The sequence below is a fragment of the Vombatus ursinus genome, unplaced genomic scaffold, assembly GCF_900497805.2.
Source record: "Vombatus ursinus unplaced genomic scaffold, bare-nosed wombat genome assembly UNPS02014832.1, whole genome shotgun sequence".
Taxonomy (NCBI): domain Eukaryota; kingdom Metazoa; phylum Chordata; class Mammalia; order Diprotodontia; family Vombatidae; genus Vombatus; species Vombatus ursinus.
Window position 1 is genome coordinate 38,064,076 of NW_020954610.1, and position 26,211 is coordinate 38,090,286.

General features: G+C 39.5%; 1 protein-coding gene across 1 annotated transcript in view; it reads left to right on the forward strand.

The window, feature by feature from the left end:
- The window catches only part of TRPM3 (transient receptor potential cation channel subfamily M member 3), a 696,557-nt gene that overhangs the window by 462,276 nt on the left and 208,070 nt on the right, over positions 1–26,211 (forward strand). Inside the window, 1 exon segment of the mRNA XM_027839430.1 lies at positions 17,852–17,975. Within this exon segment, the coding sequence (XP_027695231.1) occupies positions 17,852–17,975 (124 nt within the window).

The window sequence follows — 26,211 nt, forward strand, 5'->3', positions numbered from 1 at the left end:
TTCCTTCATAGACTCATGGGCTCATACTTTGCAGTATGGTGTTCAGTTCTAGGCATCACAATTTACAAATCATGTTGATGAGTTGGAGAGAATTTTTAGAAGAGGACAACCAGAAAGAATCTTGAGTCCAAGTCACATAAAGAGAAGTTGAAATAATTAGGATATGTAGCCTGGAGAAAAGAAGACTCAAGGGAGACATAAAAGCTATTTTCAAGTCCGTTAATAAAGAAGAAAGATTAGAATTGCTCTGGTTGACCCCAGAGGGTAAAGCAGCACAGTAGGGAGCAGTAGGTGGAAGTTACAAAGAGACAAATTCAGACTTGTTACTAGAATAAACCTTTCTTTTATTTTTAGGCAATTGGGTCACACAGCTAGTAAGTGTCAAGTGCTTGATCTGAAGTAGGATTTGAACTCAGGTCCTCCTGACTTCAGGGCCAGTGCTCTATCCACAGAATAAACCTTCTAAAAGATAGAGCTGTTCAAAAGTGGAATGACTGGCACAGGAGGTAACCAGTTCCCCCTCATTCAAGGTCTTCTAGCCCAAACTGGATGGCCTTTCATTTACTAGGTATATTATACTGGTAATTCCTTTTTGTATATCAAATGCACTAGATGACTACTAAAGTCCCCTCCAACTCTTAGTCCTGTAATTTTATGAAAAAAACCTCCAGTTGAAATAATCCCATTAGCAAGAGTGGTAATACATATTAACTAATATTTATACAGCTCTTTAAGGTTTGAAAAGCATTTTCCATATATTCTCTCTTGAGCTCTACAACAACCCTATAAAATAGGAGCTTAAAATCAGGACTTTGGAAGAAGGCAGAACTCTTGGTTATTAACAATCATTTCTCTCACTATCCTCTTCTCCATGGATTCCATTTCTTTCATACTTTTTTTATTGTTTTTTTTTTTGTCATAGGATTTAAAGCTGTAAGGGGCTTAAGAGATCATCTGATCCAACATACATACCTCTCCTTTTTTAAGAATGGGAAAAGTGAGGCCCACAAAGGGAAAACAACTTCCCTAAAATCATGGGATTGGGGCAGCTAGGTGGCACAATGGATAGGACACTGCCCCTGGACTCAGGAGGACCTGAGTTCAAATCAGGCTTCAGACATTTGACACTTACTAGCTGTGTGACCCTGGGCAAGTCACTTAACTGCATTGCCTAGCAAAAAATAAATAAGTACATATAAAATCATGGGATTGATAGGTATCTGTGCCAAGATTCCATCATAACAGAACCTAGGTATGCTCTGGCCACTACAGCATGTTTTTAGCCTAGATCTTTTCCTCTATGAAAAAGGGCAAAAAGTTTTATCATAGCCTTGAATACTTCTAAACTCTTATCTGAATGATTCTCAGACAATAGCCTTCACTATACTTAATCTCCCTGCTTTAGGAGAGCCATCTGAGTCAATTTGACTGACATTTGAACCTGTGGCTGCTGCAAAGTTAGTGGATTAACAACTAAGCCTGCAGTTTCAATAATAATAGAGAATGCTTTGGACTTCCCTAATGCCTTTCACCCAAAGATTCCAAAGCAGCCCATGAATGTTAATGAACTATTCCTCTTCTCCAGTCCATGTGTGCCCAGCTGTAGCTTCTGGCTGAGTAACCACTTCTTTCCCCCCAGTGAAAGCTCCAGTGTGCATCAAGGTGGTTGTAGGAATGTTAGCTTCAAGCTGCATGCCTGTTGTTTAGTAAGGCCTCTGAGCTGTTTCAACCTTTTCATTTGTTTGCACAGCAGACTAACAACTGTTTAATGAGCTGCTTTACTGGCTTTTTGGATTTTCTACTTCTGGAGTAAAGTCAACAGAGCAGCCTGCTGTAGGGAAAGGAGCATTGGATTTGAAGCCAGAAAACCTGGATTAGAATCCTGGCTCTGCTGATGACTACCTTCAAGACCCTTGGCAAAGTTATACATATCACTTCTATGATTGTCAGATTACTTTTCAGTAAAATTAGGATGTTAGACTATATAATCTCCAACATCTCTTCTAGTTCTAAATCCTGTGGTCTTTAAAATAATGAATAACACATTCCATGTAACAATAGCAACAACAACTAGCATTTATATAGTGCTTTAAGGTATTGCAAGTTGTCGTATGTACATTAACTCATCTGATTGTCACAACAATCTTGTGAGATTATCCGAATTCTACAAATAAAGAACCTGAGGCTGAGATAGATTAAGAGACTTGCCCAGAACCACACAGCTAATAGTGTGTGAGGCAGGATTCAAACTCAGTGTCTTCCTGACTCCCAACCCCATGCTTCATTCATTGCCCCACCTAGAACATATATTCAAAACAAATGAGAAAAGAATTGGATCACCAAAACCCATGTCAAATTACAGCTCCAAGGACTCTCCCCATCCAGTGGCATGTGTAAAAGGAGATTGTCTAAAAACCCCACAAGAGGATTGCATAGGATCGGTGCCCAGTCCTCATATTACCTACGTCAATAAGCCAACCATTTTTGTGTGGCAAAAAAAAAAAAAAGTGAAGCCAAATAAGTCAAGCTAACGCATTGAGCTGAAGCTAATAAGATGAAATTCAATAAACATAAATGTAAAATCTTGTATTAGGGTACAAAAATAATTTTCATGGGTATAAAATGGGAGTGGCAAATAGAGATAGCAGTTCTGAAAAAGATCTTGGAGTTTAGTGGAATGCAAACGTAATACAACTGAGTAAAGTGATGTGGCAGCCAAAAAAGCTAATTTGATTTTGGGTCATATTGAGCAGGGCTTTGCTTCCAGGAGTAGAGAAGTGAGTGTCTAGTAAGCTAGGGAGTATCAGAGGAGGGCCAACCAGAATGTTGAGAGGCCTTGGGTCACTGACCTGAGGACTGGTTGAAGAAAACATAGGTAGAAGCAATAAAGACACAAATTAAGATTTGATGTCAGGAAATACTTTCTAATAATTGTATTCAGTCATTTCATTCATGTCCAACCCTCCACAACCCCATTTGGGGTAGCAAAGATACTGAAGTGGTTTGCTATTTCCCTCTCCAGTGGATCCATTTTGTCAGGTAATCAGAGGTTAAGCAACTTGCCCAGGGTCACACAGCTAAAGAATGTCTGAGGTTGGATTTGAACTAAGATCTTCCCGACTCCATCCCCAGTGTTCTATCCACTGAGCCCCCACTTGCCTCTTCTAATAATTAGAACTATCCAAAAGTGGAATGATTTGCCTCAGTAGGTAGGGGGTCCCCCCTCCTTGGAAAACTTCAAGCACAGTCTGGATGACCATTTGTCAGTTTGTATGTTATAGCAGAGATCCCTTTGGTGTGTGGATTGGATTAGATGGCTTCTCAAATTCTGTGATTCTATACATGTGATAAGCTTCACTCTGAGACTACCCCCAAGTTAACCTTCATAACCTTCATAATACATAATTCTTTTCATGGTGTCTCCCCATTAGACTGTGAACTCCTTGAGAACAGGACTTTGTATCCCCAGAACTTACCACAGTGCCCTGCACACAGTAGGTACTTAATTGTTCATTGACTGACTGACCAACAGATTGCAGTGATGGGAAGGGACTATTTTAGCTTGTGACTTTGTTTCCCCAGTAACTAGCTACTAGGTCCCTCAAAAATATGGATTGAATTGTATTCAAAACAACTGGAGATCAGAAAAAAAAAAAAAAAAACTGACTTACCTGCATTTTGTTGGCCTATTCTCCAGTAAATCCCCTTATCTTTGAACTTTGACTTTCACCAACTCACCTCTGCCTCTCACTCTTCTCCACCTTTTTTCTTAGAGATCCATCTAGCCTTTGGTTTTGTTTTACAGTGTCTTGATTTCTCATAAAGTCACTAGCTTCCAATTGCTCCATTCTAATTTTTAAGGAAGTATTTTCTTCAGTAATCTTTTGGACTTCCTTTTCCATTTGGCCAATTTTGTTTTTAGGGCATTCTTCTCCTCGTTGGCTTTTTGGACCTCTTTTGCCATTTGGGTTAGTCTATTTTTTAAGGTGTTATTTTCTTCAGTATTTTTTTGGGTCTCCTTTAGCAAGCTGTTGACTGTTCTTCATGATTTTCTTGCATCACTCTCATTTCGCTTCCCAGTTTTTCCTTTACTTCTCTTACTTGCTTCTCAAACTCCTTTTTGAGCTCTTCCATGGCCTGGGACTGATTCATACCTTTCTTGGAGCTTTGAATGTAGGAGTTTTGACTTTGTTGTCTTCTTCTGGTTGTATGTATGGTCTGACTTTTTTTGCACAGTTTGCTCATGATCCTAGCCAATTATTTGACTTTTAAACTCTGTTAAGGTAGGGGTCTGCTTCCAGTGTGGAGAATGTACTATTTGGGGGTTTTGTGCAGCTGTTTTCAGAGATACTTCTAGGGACCTGTAAATTTTCAGTTCTTCCAAGGTGGTATGATAAAAGGCCAGGTGTTTAGTCCTTTCCTGGCCTGTGTTCTGGTCTATGAGTGACCATAAGCACTCTTTTCTGCCTTGTAACTATGAGGACAATTCCCTCTCCACCTCCGCCACAAGCTCCACCACACCAGCATTCCTCCTCGCCCCAGGACCCAGAACTGTGACCCAGATCTAAGCATGGGCAAAGCAAGAGAATCCTGCCTCAGTGCCAGCAAAGAGATCCCTGCAATCCCCCTCTGATCAGCCACTCTTTTCCCCCTCAGTCTGTGGGCTGAGAGCTCAGGGAGCAGCTGCTGCCCTGGGGCTGCACCAGGACAGGGTCTGTACCAAGCTCCTTTCTTACAATAAGACAGAATAAATGAGGGTAATATGGGGGGAAGGTCCCCAGCAGCTAGAGTGGGGCCTGATCAGGTGATGTTTAAGGTGAGATCTGAAGGAAACATTAAAAGACTGGGGGTAGATTCTTTGCTAATTGCTTAACTGAACTAATCTATATCTAAGACAGAGCACCACTTTGAAGGGTAAAGCAGGAAATTAAAAAACCAAAATCATATATGTATGTGTGTGTGTGTGTATGTGTGTGTGTGTGTAAATACAACTAATTCATGATTCTTGGATACAGAATTGGATTCATATAAACTTGCCCTATTTATACTATGAATTATAAAACCAGCCCTGTCCTAATTTCCTTCCCAAGATATACTGTGTGGGGTCAGCTTTATGCTTGGGTAGAGTATTGAAATGCCTCCTTCAGGAATTAACTCTCTACACCACTTACTTCAAGAAATACCCCACCTTCTAAAAAAATTTCTCCAGCTAATCCCAAACACTTAAAAATACTTTAATAGGGAACAAATTCTGTCACAGACCTTTCCTACTGACCTTCTAAGTTGTCTTTGGCATTTGTGGGTTGAAATCACCACAGCTGGAAATCACCACAGCTCCCCTTGATTCAGTCCCCTAAAGCCTGCTCCAAGTTCTCTGAGGCCTGGTCTTTGCCTGTGTGCCCACACTGAACTGAGTTCCTCTCCCAGCCCAGTGCAATTGACCTTTCCAACCAACCGTCCAGTTTGTCTTGGACTAGAAATGTGTTTCACTCTGTCTTTTTGTGGGTTCTGCTGCTCTAGAATTTGTTTAGAGTCATTTTTACAGGTATTTGGAGGGGTTTGGAGGGGAGCTCCAGCGAGTCACTGCTTTGACTCTGCCGTCTTGGACCTGCCTCCATCTAGCCTTTAAATTGCTTCTTCCTTTCTCCTTAATCTAGCTTCACCGTCCCCCACCACCTCCACTCCCCACCTCAATACCCTTCTTCACTTTCTGGAGGATTCTTTTAATTACTGCCTAAGGAAATCGCTGTCCAAAGGCACCTAAACCATGGAAAGACAGAATTTGTTCCCTATTAAAGTATTTTTAAGTGTTTGGGATTAGCTGGAGAAATTTTTTTAGAAGGTGGGGTATTTCTTGAAGTAAGTGGTGTAGAGAGTTAATTCCTGAAGGAGGCATTTCAATACTCTACCCAAGCATAAAGCTGACCCCACACAGTATATCTTGGGAAGGAAATTAGGACAGGGCTGGTTTTATAATTCATAGTATAAATAGGGCAAGTTTATATGAATCCAATTCTGTATCCAAGAATCATGAATTAGTTGTATTTACACACACACACACACACACACACACACACACATACATATATGATTTGGTTTTTTAATTTCCTGCTTTACCCTTCAAAGTGGTGCTCTGTCTTAGATATAGATTAGTTCAGTTAAGCAATTAGCAAAGAATCTACCCCCAGTCTTTTAATGTTTCCTTCAGATCTCACCTTAAACATCACCTGATCAGGCCCCACTCTAGCTGCTGGGGACCTTCCCCCCATATTACCCTCATTTATTCTGTCTTATTGAAATTTTGTATCTCTGACCCACCCCACCTCCAACACAGTCCTCTGCACATTAATTTATAATTATTAACACAGTTATTAGTATTTGAATAAATGAATTAAGTAAATTTTAATAGCTTAAACTCCAAAACTAAATAAAGTCAAATTTTCTCTGAACAGTAGCAAAATACTCACAGCCTACAAACCCTCATTGTTTGTTGAATGAGAGTAGAAAGAGTTCTGGACTTGGAATCAACAGAGACCAGACCTGTATGAGACACTATGCATGTGGCAAGTCACCTAATATCTGAGCCTCAGTTTCCTCAACTGTAAAACAACTCTAGTAATAGCGATAGTATTTACCTTACAAGGTTTTCATGAAGAGCAAATGAACTAATATATATGTATACATATATAATTATTATATAATTATATAATATACGATAATTGTACATAATAATAATATAATATATAATATATATGTATAAAAGTTCTCTGTAAACCTTAAAGCTCTATATAAATATCAGCTATTATTATAATTGCCATAGGAAAACCTGTCCACAAACAGTGTCTGAAGAAATTTATATGAAATTTTCTTTAGCTTTCTTTAAGGGATCATTGCTGAAAGCAAAGGGTTTTTTCTCCTTCATCCTTGAGATAAATGGTTTGGGAATAATTGTCTTTTTAATTTTACAACCAAATGAGGCAGCACATTGCAGTAGAAATTTGAAATTAAAGAACCTGAATTCAAATTCTGACCCTGTTACTTAAATACATGTATGACCTTAGGCAAATCACTTAAACTCTCCAGGCCTCATTTTCCTTATCTATAAAGTGAGGGGGAGGGGGTGGAGGGTGGGCTGAATGACCTCTGAGATCCCTCAGTTCTAAATCCATGCTAACAGGGAATCTGTGATTCCCAGAAGTTTGGTTTTGCCTATTTCACATCGATCATGTATAGTTATCTCATCCCACCTTCTACATTAAAAATTCTGCTACAGCTTAGAGGATGCTCCTCCCAGCCATGGAAGCTAATAGAATTTACTGACAGGAGGAAGACTCAGAGAGTTACAGAGGCAGGAAATGTCTGAGCCATGATTCCACTGTCAGGTGTGGATCTGTGATTTCACTGATATGGAGAGCTCCCAGCAAGGAATCTCTCTCTGCCAATGCAGATCTGCAAATGTTCTGTAATTTAGAGAGTTCACTGGGTAAATGAGAGTTCAAGTCACTTGCTCAGCAGTACAGCCGTAGATGCCAGAGGCCAAACTTTAATCCAGGCCTTCCTGAAGCGTATATGTACACATGAGTGCGTGTATGTGAGAGAGAGACAGACAGAGACACAGAGAGACAGAAAAAAGAGAGACAGAGATGGAGACAGAGATGAAGACAAAAAGATAGTCATAGAAACAGAGAATGCAGGTAAATGCAAAATTTTGTACTGCAATAGAGAGTTAGATTTGTTTTTCATTTTGGGTGGACCTTTCGCATTTCACATCCCGGTGCCCTGGATAGTTACAGAGAAGAAAGCAAATGGTTTAATTGTTTTAAAAGGACTTTTCCAGAAATTAATGTGATGGACAAAAAGACAAATAAGAAAAAAAAAGTTAATTCCTAAAATTTGAGTCATTCCTTCTAGCCCCAAAACAAAGTGAAAGCCAGTTGTTTGCTAAGTAGCAAAGGGGATGAACTAACCAGAAGAAATTGGACAACCTCCACAAAGCTGTTCAAACAAAGTTCAGTGATTTCTTGCCCCCATTATTTCCAAAAGCCTCAGCTCCCACTGTTCTCTCACTTCAAAAATATCAAGTGCAGATTACTATATAGGCTGCCAAGCACATGCCTAATGGCTCCTTGGGGTACTCAGGAAGACTCATCTTCATGAGTTCAAATCCAGTCTCAAACATTTACTAGCTAAGTGACCTGGGCAAGTCACTTAACCCTGTTTGCCTCAGTTTCCGCATCTGTGAAATGAACTGGACAGTGAAATGGCAAAGCACTCCAGTATCTTCGTCAAGAAAACATGAAGAGTCAGATATGACTACAAAGGCTGAACAACAACAATAAAAAAGTCTGTGTCAGATGCCAGGCTTGAACACAAGGCTTCCTAATCCTGAGTGAACCCCCTATAAACTGAGACATTCTACCTTTTCTAAACAGCATCAGTAAACATTATTCCTTCCATGAGTGTGTTGTGCCTTAGGTGACTGCCTATTTTGGATGTCATTCATTTTCAGTTCCAATCATTCTTCATTTCCTCTCTGAAAGAATCATATGACTGTATTCATTTTTACATTATTCTGTTTTGTCTCATATCCAAATGGCTCATTTTCCAAGCTAGGGAGTGAGCTCTACTATATAAATGATGAATGGACTTGGGTAAGTTCGGCAACCTTTCTATGCCTTCAATTTCCACTTATCAATCAATATCTGTCATAGGAGCAACATGACTTAATGGGTAGAAAACTGGCATCATAGGAAGACCTGAGTTCAAGCCTTGCCTCTGTCACACACTGACTTTGTGTCCCTGGGTAAGCCATTTAACCTTTATCTGTGCCCAGGGCAACTCTCTTAAGTTGCAGTATAATGGGCATCATATTTCTTGATTTGTCAGTGTATGGGGGAGGAGGTGGATGGAGAAAGAAAATGTGAAACTGAAAATACAAATAAAATTAAAATAAATAAATGAATAGTTTTTTTTAAAAAAAACTGTAATAAGAGTTTCACTCGGAGTTCACTAAACCAATGAAATTCTCACAGGTCCAGTCTAAAACCAAAATATTCCATTGTCCTCAAGCAAATGTCTAGCTTAATTTAAGGACAGGGACAGACCTATTATTTCATTGGCAGAGAGAATTCCCCATGCCAGTGAAGGTAAAGTTTAATTACTTTTCTTTAAAGCTCTTTGATACTCCTCAGAGAAAGATGGCCTACCCGTCCCAAAATGAATTGTTATTAATGAATCTCGATGTTTAAAGACAACCCACAGTTTTCCCTGATGACAACTGCATAAGATAAAACAGAGGTGGCTCTTTTTTTCCCTCCTCGGCTCTAAAGCCATTAACCTCAGCCTGGTTTTTTATTTTCTCACTAGCAAGAGAACCCAGCAGGTTCTCTCTGAATCGTAAACACATTTATCTTTTTTTTTTTTAAATTTGAGAGGGGGAGAGAAATCATTCCACTGGCATTTAAAACCCTTATTGTGGGTATGTAGGCTGGGATGATGATGTTGATGTTGTCTATGTTGGAGCAGAACACAAATACCAACCACGTTCAATGTTGTTGGTTATACTCAGTATTTGATGAACATTGACCTATTTTTAAAAAAAATAGCATTGTGACTCATCTAACAAGTGCCAGACCTAGTTTCAGTATTTCATTGGAGAAACAAATGTGGTAGTATGCAGCTTTTCACACTCCAAAGGTTACATTTCCTAAATTACTAAGCTCTCTAATTGGAGGTATGCTAGGAATAACAATGCTACATACGGAACAACAAATTAATAGTTACAGTCATTAGACACGATTTTGTCAACCCCTAGTCCTCCCCCTCAATGACTGAAACTATAAATAATATGATTACTGGTTTCTGGTGTCAAGCAATTTTAAGTGATAATCTAAGTGGGCCCCCAAAGGGAAGCTGAAATGGATGTTACAATATTCACTGGTTTGTAATTATTGCAGTCCAAATGAGGAAGGCTTAAGCTAGGCAGCAGAAGCAGGAAGAATCTGGAAAGTAAAATATTCAGCTCCAAAAAATAGAATTTCCCCAGATTTTAGAGAATTTCCCAGTTCCAAAGTAAAGAATAATACATATTTTTTTCTCTTCCTCATTTTTTTTCTTTAAAAACAAATTCTTTGTTATATGAAACAATATTTGGAAGCACCTAGCACAGTGCCTTGCAAATAGTAGGCACTATACAAATGCTTATCTTCTTCTACTTTCAAATGGGAGAGGGATGGGAGGGAGGGAATTAAGGTGAAATAAAAATAAAAGCTATCAACAAAATATATTTTTTTTAAAAAGAGTGAATGCACAGTGAACCAAAAAACAAGATATATTGCCAAATAGGCAAAAGGATAGGCACAGCAGGGAGCAGTGATGCATGGTGCTTAGAGTAGTAAGAGGATTTGTTTGAATCTTGGTTCTGGTAACTTACTCATAAGACTTTGAGAAATCATTCAAGTAGTAAGCATTTATTAAGGACCCATTGTGTGTCAGGCTCTGATCTAGGTATTTGCTGGGGATACAAATACAACGAATAAAATAATACATACTCTCAAGGAGCATTCCATCAGGAGAGACAATGTATAACTATCTGAGTGTATTCAAAATAAATATAAATAAATTCAACGTCAATAAATACAAGGTAAGGAGAAGAGCACTAGCAGGTGCAGGAATCAGGAAAGGTATCCTCTATGCTGCTTAAGCTGAATTGTGGAGGAAAAGAAAGGGATTCTATGAACTGGAAATGAAGGAGTGCATTCTAGGCATGGGGGACAGCCAAGGGAAACGGTATAGAGATAGAAGATGAGTGTCTGTCATATATGAGAAAGAGTATGAAAACCAGTTTAGCTGGACCATGGAATGGAGGAAGGAGAATAATGTATACAAGGCTGAAAAGATAGACTGTGGCCAGGTTATGAAGGACTTTAAAAGCCAAACATGACCTGACTCACAAAGACATACAGAGGCTGTATGATAATGATATTCTGGTTTCAGAAGTTTAAATTTATCCTAGAGGCAAAAGGGAGTCACTGGAATTTATTAGATAAAGAAATGCCATAGTAGAATTGAGCATTAGGAAAATGAATTTATTATTGTTAATTATAACTAGCATTAATATGTTGTTTTACAAATGTTATCTTATTTGAACCTCACAACAATGCTGTCAGGTGTTATTATTCCCATTTTACAGCTGAAGATTCTGAGACTGTGGAAGGTTAAATGATTTACTTAGGGTCACACAGCTAAAAAGTATCTGAGGCTAGATTTGAACTCAGGTCTTTCTGATTCCAGGACCAGCACTCTATTTACTGTGTCAGCTAGCTGCTTCCTACGTATTTGCCACTTTTAGCAAATATATGAAGGACACAGCAAAATGGGGTATATTATGTATATCACAAATTCCATGAAGCCATTGTTTAATCAGGAAGAAGCTTTATTAATGACCTGGGAAGGCTGGGCATCCCACATGTGTGATAGCATGCATGTGAGAGCACATGTGTTGACAGATGCCCACCTTTTTATTCCCTATTCTGCCTTCGAATTTCCTTCCCCTGTTTCCCCATTGGCTGGGTACTATAGAGGTTACAGCCTGTCCGAAGCAGTGAATTTCCCCACATGAATCTCCACCTCAATTACTTCTCCCACTCCTCACAGTTCAGCAACCCGCCTCTTATTTAATTTTTCCCTTGTTTGGGTATGCCCACACCCCTTCTGCTTGGGATACAGATGTGTTAATCTATACCTAACCTCAGAACTGGTTTTCAGTCTTCAGTCCATTCACCCACCAATTCCAATTTTATGGCTTCCTTTGTTCAACTCCCACCTAGCCCCAAGACTGCACCCCTGTGGAAATGAAAACCAGCCATTTCCCACACTCCCTTCCAGTCCAAACTGACTCCATTGCTGTCACATAGGTGTTCAACCCCTGATTGAGTGATATGCAAAAGCAACATCCCCAACCACATTTTCCATTGAGCAGGGAGGCCATTGCAATAGTTGAGGTGAAAGGTGATGAAAGCCTGAGCTAAGGAAATAATTGTGTGAATAAAAACAGTCAGATGTGAGAGATATGGTAGAGGTTGGAATGGCAAGATGGCAACTGATTGGCTATGTAGGAATGAGGGAGACTGATTTGTAGAGGACAAGTGACTTGCCTCACTAGCTCAGAGTTTCCTCATCTACAGAATGAAGGGATTGGACTATTTAATTTCTATAGTCCCATCTAGTTTGACCTTGGAAATAGTTCTGAAGTATCAATAGCAAAAAAAATAAAAATTTGTGCTATCCCTATTTCCTTTGCCTATTTCACCTCATTTCTTCCTCACTAATGTGAATTTGGAATTAGAGGTCCTGAATTTTAGAACTGTGTAACCTTGGATAAGTCTAGGAGCTGGTAGAGATGACCTCTGAGTTCCCTTCAATTTCCAAATCTATGAAAATATAAAAACCATGACCTTAGTTTTCTCATTTGTAAAATGAGGGATTTGGACAAGATGTCCTCTGAGGTCCCCTCCCACTCAATGCATGAGAACACAAAAACTCTCTGGGTCTCAATTTCCTCATCTGTAAAATGAAGAGATTATATTAGGTGGCTTCCAGGGTCACCTCCAGCTCCAAATCTGTGATCCTATCAGACTAAAAACCTCTACTTTCTCCTCACTCATCCAAGTAAAAACAGTGTCTTCCTGTAGCAAATACACTTAGATTTGTCCAGGAGTTGTAGATTTTCATTAAAAAAAAAAAAGACAAGGGGGCAGCTAGGTGGCACAGTGGATAGAGGACCTGAGTTCAAATCCAGCCTCAGACCAAACACTTGACACTTACTACCTTACCTCTGTGACCCTGGGCAAGTCGCTTAACCCCACTAGCCTAAAAAAAAAAAAAAAGAAAAGAAAAGAAAAGTGAGAGACCCAAGGCAAACATGATTTCTCTTTCACCTACTGCCTCGTTCTCATTAGACCTGTCCTCATTTCATGTCATCTTGGATATGTAGACTTCTTTCTATGACCTGACTAGCAAAGACGTGCAGAGACTGTATGATAATACTCTGGTTTCAATCCCCACTCACAAGGCCAGGGGACAGAACTGGTAGGGAGAAATCTGTTGGCTCTCACCTTCTTAATACACAATGCTTTTTGGAGCACCATCATTCATGTGGCCTTGGCAGTCTTGTTGTTACTGCTGTTACCATTTGTTACTCATTGATGCAGCCCAGTGCCCTCCTGTTTAACTCATATTTCAGCCAACAAATGTGGAGATGTGGATAGCACAAACAGTTTTCCCAAAGAAGCACATAAATTAAAAACATTTTGAGAGAGAGAGAGCCCATGCTTTGATAGATGTCCCCCCAATCACACATGCCTTACCCATTTCAGTAAAAATAAGATATGCTTTTTACATGGGATCTTTCAAGATATCAGTCCATCAATGAGTATGATATTAAATGCCAGACATGGGAGATACAAATACAATGAATGAAATGACCCCTCCTATCAAAAAGCTCACATTCTAATGGGTGAAATATGACATGATATATTAAAATGATATCAAGAGGCAGAATGATGCAGTGGAGAAAGAGGAGAATTCAAATCCCAACTGTGATACATAGTGGCCATGTGATGATCCCTGAGTAAATCATTTAATCTCTCAACAATCTAGGCAATTCTCTAAGACTACAAATTGAAGAGAATGTTCCAACCTGCATTAGTAAGGAGTTTCTTCATCTGAGAATTCCCGGGGGCAGCTAAGTGGTGCAGTGGATAGAGCACCGGCCCTGGTTTCAAGAGGACCAGAGTTCAAATCCAGCCTCAGACAGATAACACTTACTAGCTGCGTGACCCTGGGCAAGTCATTTAACCCCATTGCCTAGCCAAAAAAAAAAGAGAGAGAGAGAGAATTCCTTATATTGCCTACATCAGTGAAATCACGGGTCCGTTCCCTCCTGATCCCCTCCTAAAATAATAATATTGTTGTTCAGTAGTTTCAATCATGTCCTACTCTTAGTAACCCCATTTGAGGGTTTCTCAACAGAGATACTAGAGTGGTTTGACACTTCCTTCTCCAGTTCTTTTTACAGATGAAGACACTGAGGTAAACAGGGTTAAGTGACTTGCCCAGGGTCACACAGCTAATAAGTGTCTGAGGCCAAACTGAAACTCAAGTCTTCCTGATTCCAGGCCTAGCACTCTAACCCCTATACCACCTAGTTGCCCCAAATAATGTTATACTGTAATGCAATGAAATATAAAAAGTTTAATGCTATTTGGAAACACAGAGTTTAATATACATATCTGTAAGTATGTATATGTTTATGTGTATATAAATATGTAGATATAGATATCTACATAAGTAGATATAAATAGATATTTATAGAAGTATATATGTACGTGTATATACATATATTTGTTGAGGACAAGTCACTTGCTCAGTTTCCTCTCCTAAAATGAAGGCATTGGTTTCTACAATCCTTTCTAGTTCTGCTTGGCCTCATAAGTAGTTTTGAAGAGTCAGCCGCAAGAGTGACCTTCAGCCTATAAAAGTTTGTACTGTCCCTATCCTGATTGCTAGTTAGAGATGATCTAAATATCCATGTAGGATAAACGTAGCTGGTGTTCCATACAAGGAAAGGGAAGGAAATATATAGAAAAGAATTACTGTTGACCAGTGTTCATCTTTGAGTTTAAGCCTTGAATAGATCTGACAAAAACAAGAGCCTAGCTGAATTGAGTAAGTGCTCTCTAGTGGCCCAGTGGGCAAGCCATTCTAGTCTGCAGCTCTCTCATGATACCCTTACACAGCAAGCTCAGCTTCAAGTCCAAAGTACAGCAGCGAGGCTGTACCATCAATACTGGTATCACCATCAGTCTGTACCAGAAAAGGTACCCTGTGGCATCTTGAAGGCATCTACTAATTGGCCCTTGAAAACCCTCATCCCAAAGAGTCACATGTTGCTGGTATAATTAGAATGTTATAGAGTCTTTCTCTGAAAATGCTGAGTGACTTTGGGGGAAGGGGAATGTAGAAGCAGGGAGGAAAGGAAAGCAAATAAACATTTATATAGCACTCACCAGATGGCAGGCATTATGCCAAGTGCTTATTACAAATATTATCTAATTTGATCATCACAATAACCAGTAGGTGCTATTATTATCCCCATTTTACAGTTGAGGAAACTGAGGCAGATAGCGGTTGTGACTTGCCCAGGGTCAGACAACTGTCAGTGTATGAAGCCAGAGTGAACTCAGGTCTTCCTCACTCTAGGCCCAGGATTCTATTCATTGAGCCACCTTTGGTAGCTTTGTTTCGAACATCACAATTTTTTGTTTCACAAAGAGAGGAGTAGCAAGCAATAATAATTGTGAATAGGAAAGCACATTGGAATATTAGTCAGGGGTCCTGGACTCTAGTCCTATATCTGCTGTGAACTACCTGGTTGACCTTAGAAAAGTTATTCCCTGTTTCTAGGCTTCAGATTCCTCATCTGCAAAGTTTGGAACTTGAATTAGATTTTCTCTGAGATCTCTGCTGGACCTTACCTTTCTGTCATCCTTAGGGCTAAGCAGAAAGACAGGAAAACAAATTTTGAGATACTATTTTTTTTTAAATCTGCATGTGGAAATGGCTTTTCTAACTGGATAATCAGAAATATTTCACGAAAGTATGACGGTATGGGTATAAAGTTCTCTGGAATACTTCACATTCAAGATTTGTGAAGTGCTACAATTATAAATGTATATAATTAACAGCCTGGTACAAGGCTCGTAAGATCATGAATTTTGAGCTGAAAGGAACCCCAGAGGCCAACGTCTTAACCTCCTTATTTTAGTGATGAGGAAACAAAGGTCCAGTGACTTCCCCAGGGTCATACAATCAATATATGTCATAGACAGGACTTGAATTTAGTTCTTTCTACTCTGAAGCAAAATCTTTATATACTATGATACACTACTCATCCCCATTTTACAGATGAGGAAACATGGGCCAAGTTAAGTTAAGTGATTTGCCAGTCAGTCAACAAACATTTATTAAGCACCTACATAGCACCAGTTGTTGTGCTAAGCACGAAAGGTATGAAGAAATGAAAAGAAAGAAGTCCCAGATCTCAAGGAACTCACAGCCTGAAGTGAGATTCGAACTCTGGCCAAGGCTCTGTATCTACATTAATGCTGTTTCTAGGCAGCCGCCTGATGGCAGATGTAAGCAAACTACCTGGATGCCAGTAGAAGGGGGTTCATAGTGTTTAAATTAAGTGTTGGTTGGACAGTGTGTTTCCACCTTCATGTGCTGCTGCCCTTAAAAAAAAAAAAGAAAGAAAAGAAATCTAAGAATGATTGAAATGCACAAGAAATAGAAAACATTTAACAAACCAAACAGTAGGAAACCATCTCATGGACCATCTGGATTTCCAAAAATTTAGTAAAAGTCTATCACAAGTCATAGTTTAAATTATCCCAGTTTTGTTGGCAACTTCTAAAGTATTATAGTCAGGAAGAAGTCAGACATAGGCCTTCTTCTCTCCATCATGATGATGACTTAGGCCACATCTGTATCATAGAGCTTCTTTACAATCTGCTTGATCCGATATGTGTTGGCCTTGATATCCACAATGTGTATACCAAGGTGGTGGTGTCCTGAGTCTATTTCATGGCAGACCCAGAGAAACGTGATAGATAGCATAATGATCAACCTTATTTATCCTAGGGGTATTTTTCCAAAAGCCCTTGGGCTATCTGAACCAGAAGTGTCTTAGTGGTATCTTGAGTTACCAGGAGGCAGAAGACATTATGATTTCCTTCTTTTCCGTGCCTTTGTCCTCCCTTCAGCACAGTCTTTTTGGCCTTCAAGGACTATCACATGGCTTCTGACTTGGGGAGATCAACTGTTTCATCTTCTATGCCATCTTGGTGGGAAAAGACCTGTCATCCTATTTCATAATCAGAGATAAAGCTTAAAATGTAACTGCCCCAGGGAGAACTAAACATTGGTTAAATTCCCATAATAGTGTAACTTAACTTTTGTCAGAACCTTTTCCTGGGAATTCTAAAAACCCAAAGAAAGGGAATGGATGCCTCTAAGGGAGAGGGGCATGTTGCTGAAGTTGTATGGAAAGGACTGGAGGAGGGAAAAGTAAAGAATTTGGGAGTGGGGAGAAAAGTCAAACATCCTTCTAAACCCTTTGGAGTGTTGTTGAAGACTAAACCCTTTCTCAAAATAATTTTTAATGCATAAAATAAAATACACAGGGTTACAAAGGAAATTAACTCCATTGTAATAGTTATAATTCTTTTTAAAAGTGAACACATAGATCCCATATTAAAAACCTCTGTAAACAATTTTGCCAAGGGCCTGCCTGACAAATACCTTTGTTCTTCATTTAAACAACTTTAGTCACTATCATAATAACCAATCACCTAAAGGTCCTTATTAGACATAAGCATTGTGGCTTTCAAAAAAAAAAAAACACCTAAAAACAAGTTTCCTTAGCCCATCTGGCACATTGGCATGTTCAACTCAAATAGAGATCCCAACTGAAATCAGAATCCAAATGGAAAATCCCCATGCTAGCTTTCATTTAGAAATCCTCATAGCTGGAAGCCTACAACAGTTTTCTGTCAACCTGTGCACAGACCGGATTTGAAATCAAATCGCAGAGGTGAAAAACTGTTGCTTCAAAGACAGCACATTTTTTTCCACTCAACAAGTTTGCTTTTCCCTCCATTGCGTCCTTCTGCAAATCTATATTTCCTACCCTTCTCTAGTCCTTGAAAAAAGCAACTAATCTTTTAATTTTTTGTTCATGGCCATAAATTCGATGTTGTATATACATTTTAATGACGTTTCTTTTTTTCAGCCTCATTAACGAATCTTTGAGGGACCAATTGCTAGTTACCATCCAGAAAACGTTCACCTATACTCGAACTCAAGCTCAGCATCTTTTCATAATACTGATGGAGTGCATGAAGAAGAAGGAATTGGTAAGTGAACAGGACTCTGGACTAAATGCTGATAGGAATGGGATGAGTGGCACTTTCTGCCTATGGTAGCTTGGTGATGTAGTATCCTTTCTCCCCCGGCAGTTCTCCACAAGTCCACATGATATGACTGACTGTCAATGCTCCATCACTGGGCCCTGAGTGACCATTTCCAGGTGTCATAACTGAGGCTGCTCTCCTATGGGGACTACTTTCCCCTATAGTCATTCCCATCTACCTTCTTCAGGAGTTTGAAGAACTTGGTCTGGATTTTTTGTAGAATAGGCCACCCCTATGTCCAGATAACTGCACTGCTCAGCTATGCTTTGCACCAAGCAAACCTTCCCATTGAATGTAACCTAGGGGAAAGAATTCCTCCTTAAGACTTTGGTTTCAGATATGTAAAGAGGCTTCCTCTCTCTCCCTGCCTTTTGGTGATTTCTTTTGCTTAGTCAATCAATCACCAAAGTTCATTAAAGCTTATTATGTGCCAAGCACTTTGCTAAGCTCTGAGGAGTCAGATAAAAAGCAAAAACAATCTGTTATCAAGAAGCTTGCATATTATTGGGAGAGATAACCTGTAGATAAACAGGCTTATACAGAGGAGACAGATGCTCACCACAGAGTAAGACACACCACTGGCTGAGGGGCCAGGAAAATCCTCCCACAGAAAGTTCGAGATGAATCTTAAAGGGAGAGATGAATTATAGGAGACAGAGATAAAGGAGGGAAAGCATTCCAATCTTGGGGACAAGGAGTACAAAGGTATGGAGACAGAAAAAGGAGCATCTTAGGCAGAGGTATATAAAACACTGAACAGACTTTTAAGTTTTATCTATAGGATTAACCCTTTCTCCATCACTTTCTTAAGTCTAGGCAATCACAAAACAATAAATCAAGCCTTGATTTTTAGTGTTTGGCCATTTCCAAAGCATAAATGTTGTTATTGTTGTTGTTCAGTTGTTTCAATCATGTCCAACTCTGCATGACCCCATTTTGTGGGTTTTCTTGACAAAGATATTGGAATGGTTTGCTATTCCCTTCTCCAGCTCATTTTACAGATGAGTAAACTAAGGCAAACAGCATTAAGTGACTTGCCCAGGGTCACACAACTAGGAAATATCAGGGTCACACAGGTAGGAAGTATCTGAGGCTAGATTTGAACTGAGGTCTTCCTGACTCTAGGTTTAGCACTCTATTAACAGCACTACCTGGTACAAATTCGTACAAAGGCACAAATACTCACATTGAAATTTTACCAATCAGCTAGCCAGAAGGAGCTGATTCCTGCATGCCTCTGATAGTAGGCAAGAATGATTGGATCATCAAGAGACATAATATGTAAGATTACAAAGGCAGAAAGACTCCAGGTTGTAAAAATCTTTAAATGTCAAACAAAGTAGTTTATATTTGATCTTAGAGGTAATAGGGAGCCACTGGAGATTACTGATGTCATGGTCAGACCTATGTTTCAGAAAAACTACTTTGGTAGCTGCATGAATGGAAGTAGGGAGAGACTTGAGGCAGGAAGATCAATTAGAAGGTCATTGAAATAATCAAGGCAAGGGAAGATGAGGGCCTAAAAAGGGGTGGAAGTGTGTGAGAAGATACAGGAGATATATTAGAGGGAAATTACAAAATTTGGCAACTGAGTAGATACATGAGATGAATAAAAGATTAAAAGGTCAAGAACGACTCTGAGGTGATGAACCTGAGTGACTAGAAGATAGTGCTGCCTTTAACAGCAATAGAGTTCAGAATCAGCAGGAAAAGGTGATATGAAAACCCAACAAAAAAAGAGAAAGTACTCAAGTGTCAACTGCTCCAGAGAGGTCAAGATGAAAACCTTGACAGCAGAGATTATCTTTTGTCTTTTTTGTATCCACAGAGTTTAGCATGATGCCTGGCCCATAAGCATCTAATGAATGCTTGTCAATTGACTGCCTGAGAAAAGACCATTCAATCTGGCAATTAAGAGATTATCTGTAACTTTGGAGAGAGCAGTTTCAATTGAGTGATGAGGTTGAAATCTAAATTGCAGAGTTTTTCGGAGAGAATGAGAAGAGAGATAGTGGAGATACTAAGTGTAGATGTCTTTCTCATATCTTAGTCATAGAAGAAGGGAGAGGGAGGAATATAGAACAGAAGCTAGAGGGGATGGTGAGAGTAAATGAGGGTGGTTTTTAAAGATGGCAGTCACATGGGCATATTTTTAGGCAACAGTGGAGAAGTTAGAAGATAGGGAGAAAATGAAGATAAGAGAGAGAGAGAGAGAGAGATAATATTGAAGGTAATATGCTGGGAGTGAATGGGATCAAAGTTGCACATAGTGGAGTTGAACTTGGCAAAGAGAAGGACCACCTCATTATTGCAGATTGAAATAAGGTGAGAAATAGTGAGTGATGATGTCAGGGGGATATAAAATGTAGAAGAGAGAAGAAGAAAGTCTTGGTGAATGGTCTCAAATTTTTTCAGTGAACCTAGAAGTGAAGTCCTCACCTATGAGAGTAGGCAGAAGTGGTCGCATTGGGAGGTTTAAGAATAAAAAGGAAGGTTTAGCACAGCCATTATAGTGAGTTGGATAGATAACCAATTAGGGAGAAGTAAAATGATTGCCTTTCGGTGAGGGCCCACTTGAGATTATATAACATAAATTTGCATTTTGCCTATTTAGTACAGTTTCATGATTTCCTCTAGCTCTACTCAGCATCATACATTAAGAGCAAAGAAGGAAGATGGTGGTATTAAGATAGACTAGGAGCTTGGAAAAAATGTGATAAGTGGTTGGACAAATGGGCAAGAAATTTGAAAATAGATCATACTGTAGAACTAAACTGGTCCACCAAGGGGTCAGGATTGAAATGGGAAGAAAATGTAGCCAGAGCAAGGATGATGGCCTAGGAAACTATTGAGGGATGGATATATTAGGGTTCATAGTAAAGATGAAGAATAGAACCAGGGATCATGAAGAATATGGATTGGTGGGATGATCAAATAAAGGAATTTGGGGTTGATGTACATGGAAGTGAAACACATATTGGTGATGTTATTACCTTCCTTGTGTGTAGCTGAGGTTGAATAGAAGAGAAGGTCATGGGAGCTGAAGTGATTGAGGAAATAAAAAATTAAAGTGTTAAGGGTATCAGATGTATATTGAAAGCTTCTAGTATAAGGACAGGAGTTGGAATCAAAAAGAAGACTGTGAACTAGGCACTAAACTCATTGAGGAAGGAAAAAGAATGCCATGACAGTTAGAAGTTAATAGAATCTGGATTGGGTAATAAAATTTGGACAGTATGAATTTCAAAAAAGATGTTGCTAAGTGAGAGCTATAGAGAGAGAGAGTTTGGAAATAGCAATGGGGAGCATCTACTTTTCCTCAGTGTCCAATAAGTACAGACATATGAGCGGGGGGAGTTAAAAAGTATATTGGAAGACTGGCCAGAGATTCAGAGTCACCTGGAGGGAGCCAGGTCTTAGTGCTAGAAGGTGAAGGGGCTGGAAGAGAAGTTTAAGATGAAGGGAACTTTATTAATTATGGAGCAGGTATTCACAGTGTTTCTTAAACTGCTGATCACAATCCCATATGTGGTCGTGAAAAATTTGGCAACAGTAAAAAGTTTCTGAACGTGCAACGACCAAAAATTAATTCCAAATCAAATGCGTAATGAACACAAGGTGTTTCTGGCAGCCTTGGTTCTGAACACATAGCACCGCACTTTATACTGTACACTCCCTTAGCCCATGCAACACCAATTAATGCTGCTTAACCCTAAAAGTGAAAAGGAGTCACCAGAGGAAAAAAGTTTAAGAAGCCCTGTTGTAGAGGATACAAAAGGAAGGAGAAGGGAGATCTAAAGTGGGATATTGGGGACTTAGGACTGAGGTGGATGGGAATGAAGGAGTGGAAAGCTAAGGCTGGAAGGGAGACCTGCTCTTTGGCAAATGGAGGTTCAGTATTGCTGGAATAAGGAGAGTGAAAGTGGGTAAGACTGTGTTAACCTTCCTGAGTCTAGGCAAGAAATAAGTGCATAGGGACATGTTCACTGTGGAAGGCAGGTGATTAGAAGGTTCAAAGTTGTCCCTCCAGGTCCTGGGAGGCACTGTTGTGTCCTGTGAGTCATTAGGAAGTCTGCCATATAATAGGCATGAGCAGCAGGTTATATGTCCACGAGTCCAAACAGAAGGCAAGAGGTGGCACGACCCAGAACAATTAATTTGTGACAAACATGAGAGGGATCTGGTTTGGTACTGTTAGAAGAGAAAGGGAGCCTCTGGAAGTAGCCAGAAAGTAGGGGGTAGCTATCTTCATCCCACCTATTGGTAGGCACAAGCAAGGTCTAGCTTGGCACTATTGTGAATGTTGCCACATCTGTGTGTTTTGCCAGCCGAGCTCATAATCTCCCTGATGCACAGCTGATTCCTTCCATTTTCCTTCAAACTTGCTGTGATGTAGCTCGTTCAGTCTTTTTCATCAAATATTTGTAGCTGTGCTTAAAGAATTATGACTCGTCTGAACTTGTTCTCCAGACATATCAACTAGATTAAAACAAATAAATTCAAGTAGCCAAATAGGTACCCTTCCCTACTAGACATGCTTCAGTTAACTTGATTTTAGCTTTGGGATTTCACTTTGTTTCCCAATGGTGAATCATTTATGTCTAGTGTCAAATGGCCTCGGTGACTGGAGGAACAAAGTTAATGTGCCACGCAGCGTTGAAATGAAGTAGAAAAAATGGTGTTCAAGTAGGGCTGGAGACTTCTTTTTAGCAGTTTCCATGTTGTCATATGGCTGATGATGAACCATTATTTACACCCCCTTCTAGACATTGTACCATGGCCACAGAATGGTTAGAAATAGCCTCTGATAGAAGAAAGATGGCAATGCTTCCTCTGTATCCTATTCTATTCAGAAAGTGAATATAGCTCTACAAATTCAATCCATTGCTCAGCAGACCCTGAACTCTACTGTGTCACCTCAGGGGTGCAGGGTTGAATTCAACTGCAAATAATCTGCAACCAAGAATGCTCATTCTGGCCGTTGAATGGGAGAAGGGGCAAATCAAATCAAATCTATTCTATCCTAGGGAGTTTAGGGCTAACCAAAGCTCAGTGCAGAGATCCTGGGATTACTAATATTTAACATTCTTTCTCTCTCAGTGGGACTCTAAGGCCAGAACAGTTTAGAACCAAATCCAGGGATTTGGTTTCATTCAATAAACATTTATTAAGCACCTATTGTGTTCAGAATAATTGTGATAGGTGTTGGGGAAGTTACACCATTTAACTGTGACATGGTTTCTGCCCTCATAAAGTTTACCATCTATTAGGATTCAGATAAAATCGTTCTGGTGAAGGAAATATAATGAATTTAGTTATTTGTTCCATTCACATTTGACTGATTTAGAAAGATCAAATAAAACGTGGAGAAACATCAGGATACCTCAAATGCGTGTGAAAGTTACTTGTGTTATGCAAGATTCCCTCCTCAGAAATCGCAAAGAGCATAGGGCCTTAATAATATTTGTGCTTTTATACCTTATTTCTTTTGAGCCTCACAACAGCTCTGTGAAGCAGGTAGTCTAAATGTTATTGGCGCCATTTTACAGACGAGGAAACTAAGTCTCAGAGAGGTTAAATGATTTGCCCACGGTCACACAGCTGGTAAGTATCAAGGCAAAATTTGAACCCAAGTCTTCCCCACTCCAAATCACTTTATCTTCTCCTTTACATTGGCCTAATGAAACACTTCAGCAGTTTTCCAGTTAGGAATGAAAAGGTTGGGGAGAAGAGTAAGGATGAAGAAATACCAGCCTTACGTGCCTATGGGAAACAGGCAAACAATCCATAAAATTCTACACAAAAAACTCAATCTGGGCTTGGGCCTCAGTGTCATGATTGCTGCTGCTCTGTGAAGATTGCTCCAAGTCTTCATTCTCCCCGAGACTGCCCTGGGAATTTGTCTATAATTCAGGGATTGGCCATGTTTCATCTTCCATATTCCTCTGCCTGAAAAGGCTGGTAAAATGATGAGCTTGTAATGTCATGCCTCACACCAACAGCATCGATTTTCTTCTTGCCAGATGCTAATGATTTTCCAATGCCAGGACCAATAACTGGTGAAAAGTCTAACACGAAATATAAATTTCTCAGTGCCCCTGCAAATATGCTCAAAAACCTGTTAGAATTAAAACTGAGGGCTACAAGGCCAAATGAGGTTGCATTTCTATGTAAATGGCTTGTGACTATTTCCATTTAGATTCTGATTTGGAGTTGTCCCCTGGAGAGGTGATTTTAAATGACAGAATATTTACTGCAGGAAATTTAATCAAATAATAATTCTGTTCTAAGGAAATCCAGTTTCAGTGTACATTTTAAATGGTTCTTGTCCTCATATCTTTGTGGATAATGGGAAATCAGGAAATTCATAGAAATTAGGATGACCACAGAATTGATGGAGAATTTTCTTACAGTATAAAAAAACCACTCTGGATAGAAGTTAAAAAAATGATCTCATAGTTGTCAGGATTAGCTAAAATATGACTCCTGGGCCCTCCTATACCAGACTACTTATTTCAGTATATCAATTTAGGGCAGCATAACAGTGGAGAGAGTGTTAAATTTGGAGCCATTAAGACCTGAGTTCAAAGCTTGCCTCTGGTACTTACCAGCTGTGTAACTAACAGGAAATCTCTAAGCCCATTTACTAATGTTAGGGCAGCTTCATGGCCCAGTGAATGGGGCATCAGCCCTGGAGTCAGGAGGATCCAAGTTCAATTCTGGTCTCAGACACTTACTAGCTGTGTGACCCTGGGCAAACCCTGTTGACCTCAGTTTCCTCATCTATAAGACAATCTGGAGAAGAAAACAGCAAACCACTCTAGTGTCTTTGCCAAATGGGGTCACAAGAGTCAGACATGACTTAAATGAATGAACAACAACACTCATGTTAAAAAATGGGGCTAACAGTACTTGAAAGTACATCCCTGATATAGCTGTTGTGAGGCTCAAATGAAGTCATGTATATAAAACACTCTGAAGTTCTGAATGAATGTCAATTATGTTAGCTTGCATGGTATCAGTACAACATCAATGAGGTATTCTGGGTTCCTTCTATAAGTATTTATCAAATGCCTACTATGAACAAAACACTGTACTGGGCACTACAGATACAAAGTCAAAGGAAACTATTATATTTGTTATTGTTGTTAAATTATTTCAGTCATGTCCAACTTTTTGTGACCCCATTTGGGGTTTTCTTGGCAAAGATACTGGAGTGGTTTGCCATTTCCTTCTCCAGCTCATTTTACAGATGAGGAAACTGATGCAACCAGGGTTAAGTGACTTGCCCAGGGTCACACAGCTAGTAAATGTCTGAGGCCGGATTTGAACTCAGGAAGATGAATTTTCTTGATTCCCAGCCAAGTGCTCTATCCACCATTATATTCCCTGCCCTCAAAATAATGTATTCCACAGGAAAAGAGTACCCAAAAAGGCATCTCAAGACCACCATCTGGCCCCAACTGTGTCCAGATTTGTATAAGGCCAAGTCACTTGAATCTCTTTGACCTCTTTTACTTCTATAAAATGGGGTTAATAATACCTTCCTTAACCTTCCTCGCTGAGTTGTCAAAAGAAGCAAATGAGATCATGAACAGAATAACCTCTTTGGCGGAAATTGCAATCCTCTCCCCAGTGCATAGTATTATTGTTAGGGATTCCTTGGTCTCTATCCAAGCTTTCTCTTAGTGTCCCATGATTTGTTTTCTATCCTTATGTATTGGCACTGCATTTGTTGACTCTCATTCTCTGTCATATGGCTCTAATTCATACTTACTAGCATGCAGGTATAATCAGAGTAACCTGGACATCCCTATTACATGGGCTTTTAATGACATTCAAAACTCACTTGCCAGTTTCCTGAAAAATCCAGAGGAAAGGATACAATGCCACTGGATGTACAAGCAGGAAAAGAGAAAATGTACTTTTAAAAACTCCTTTGCTGTACCTGTGTGATAGATTCTTTCCTAGGAGCATGAGCTAGCTTCTCGTTTGTTCTATGCAACCTAGGGGAGTGCTTATCTGCTCCGTTAAAGCTTACTTCATCTTCCCTGCTGTGAAAAGCAAAAGGTCAGAACTTAGAAGAATGAACCAAGGCAGTAGGAATCCCCAGAAAACACTGCCACCCCAGCTTGTATTATATTTACTTTATATATAATAGATCTGTGATATCAGGGTG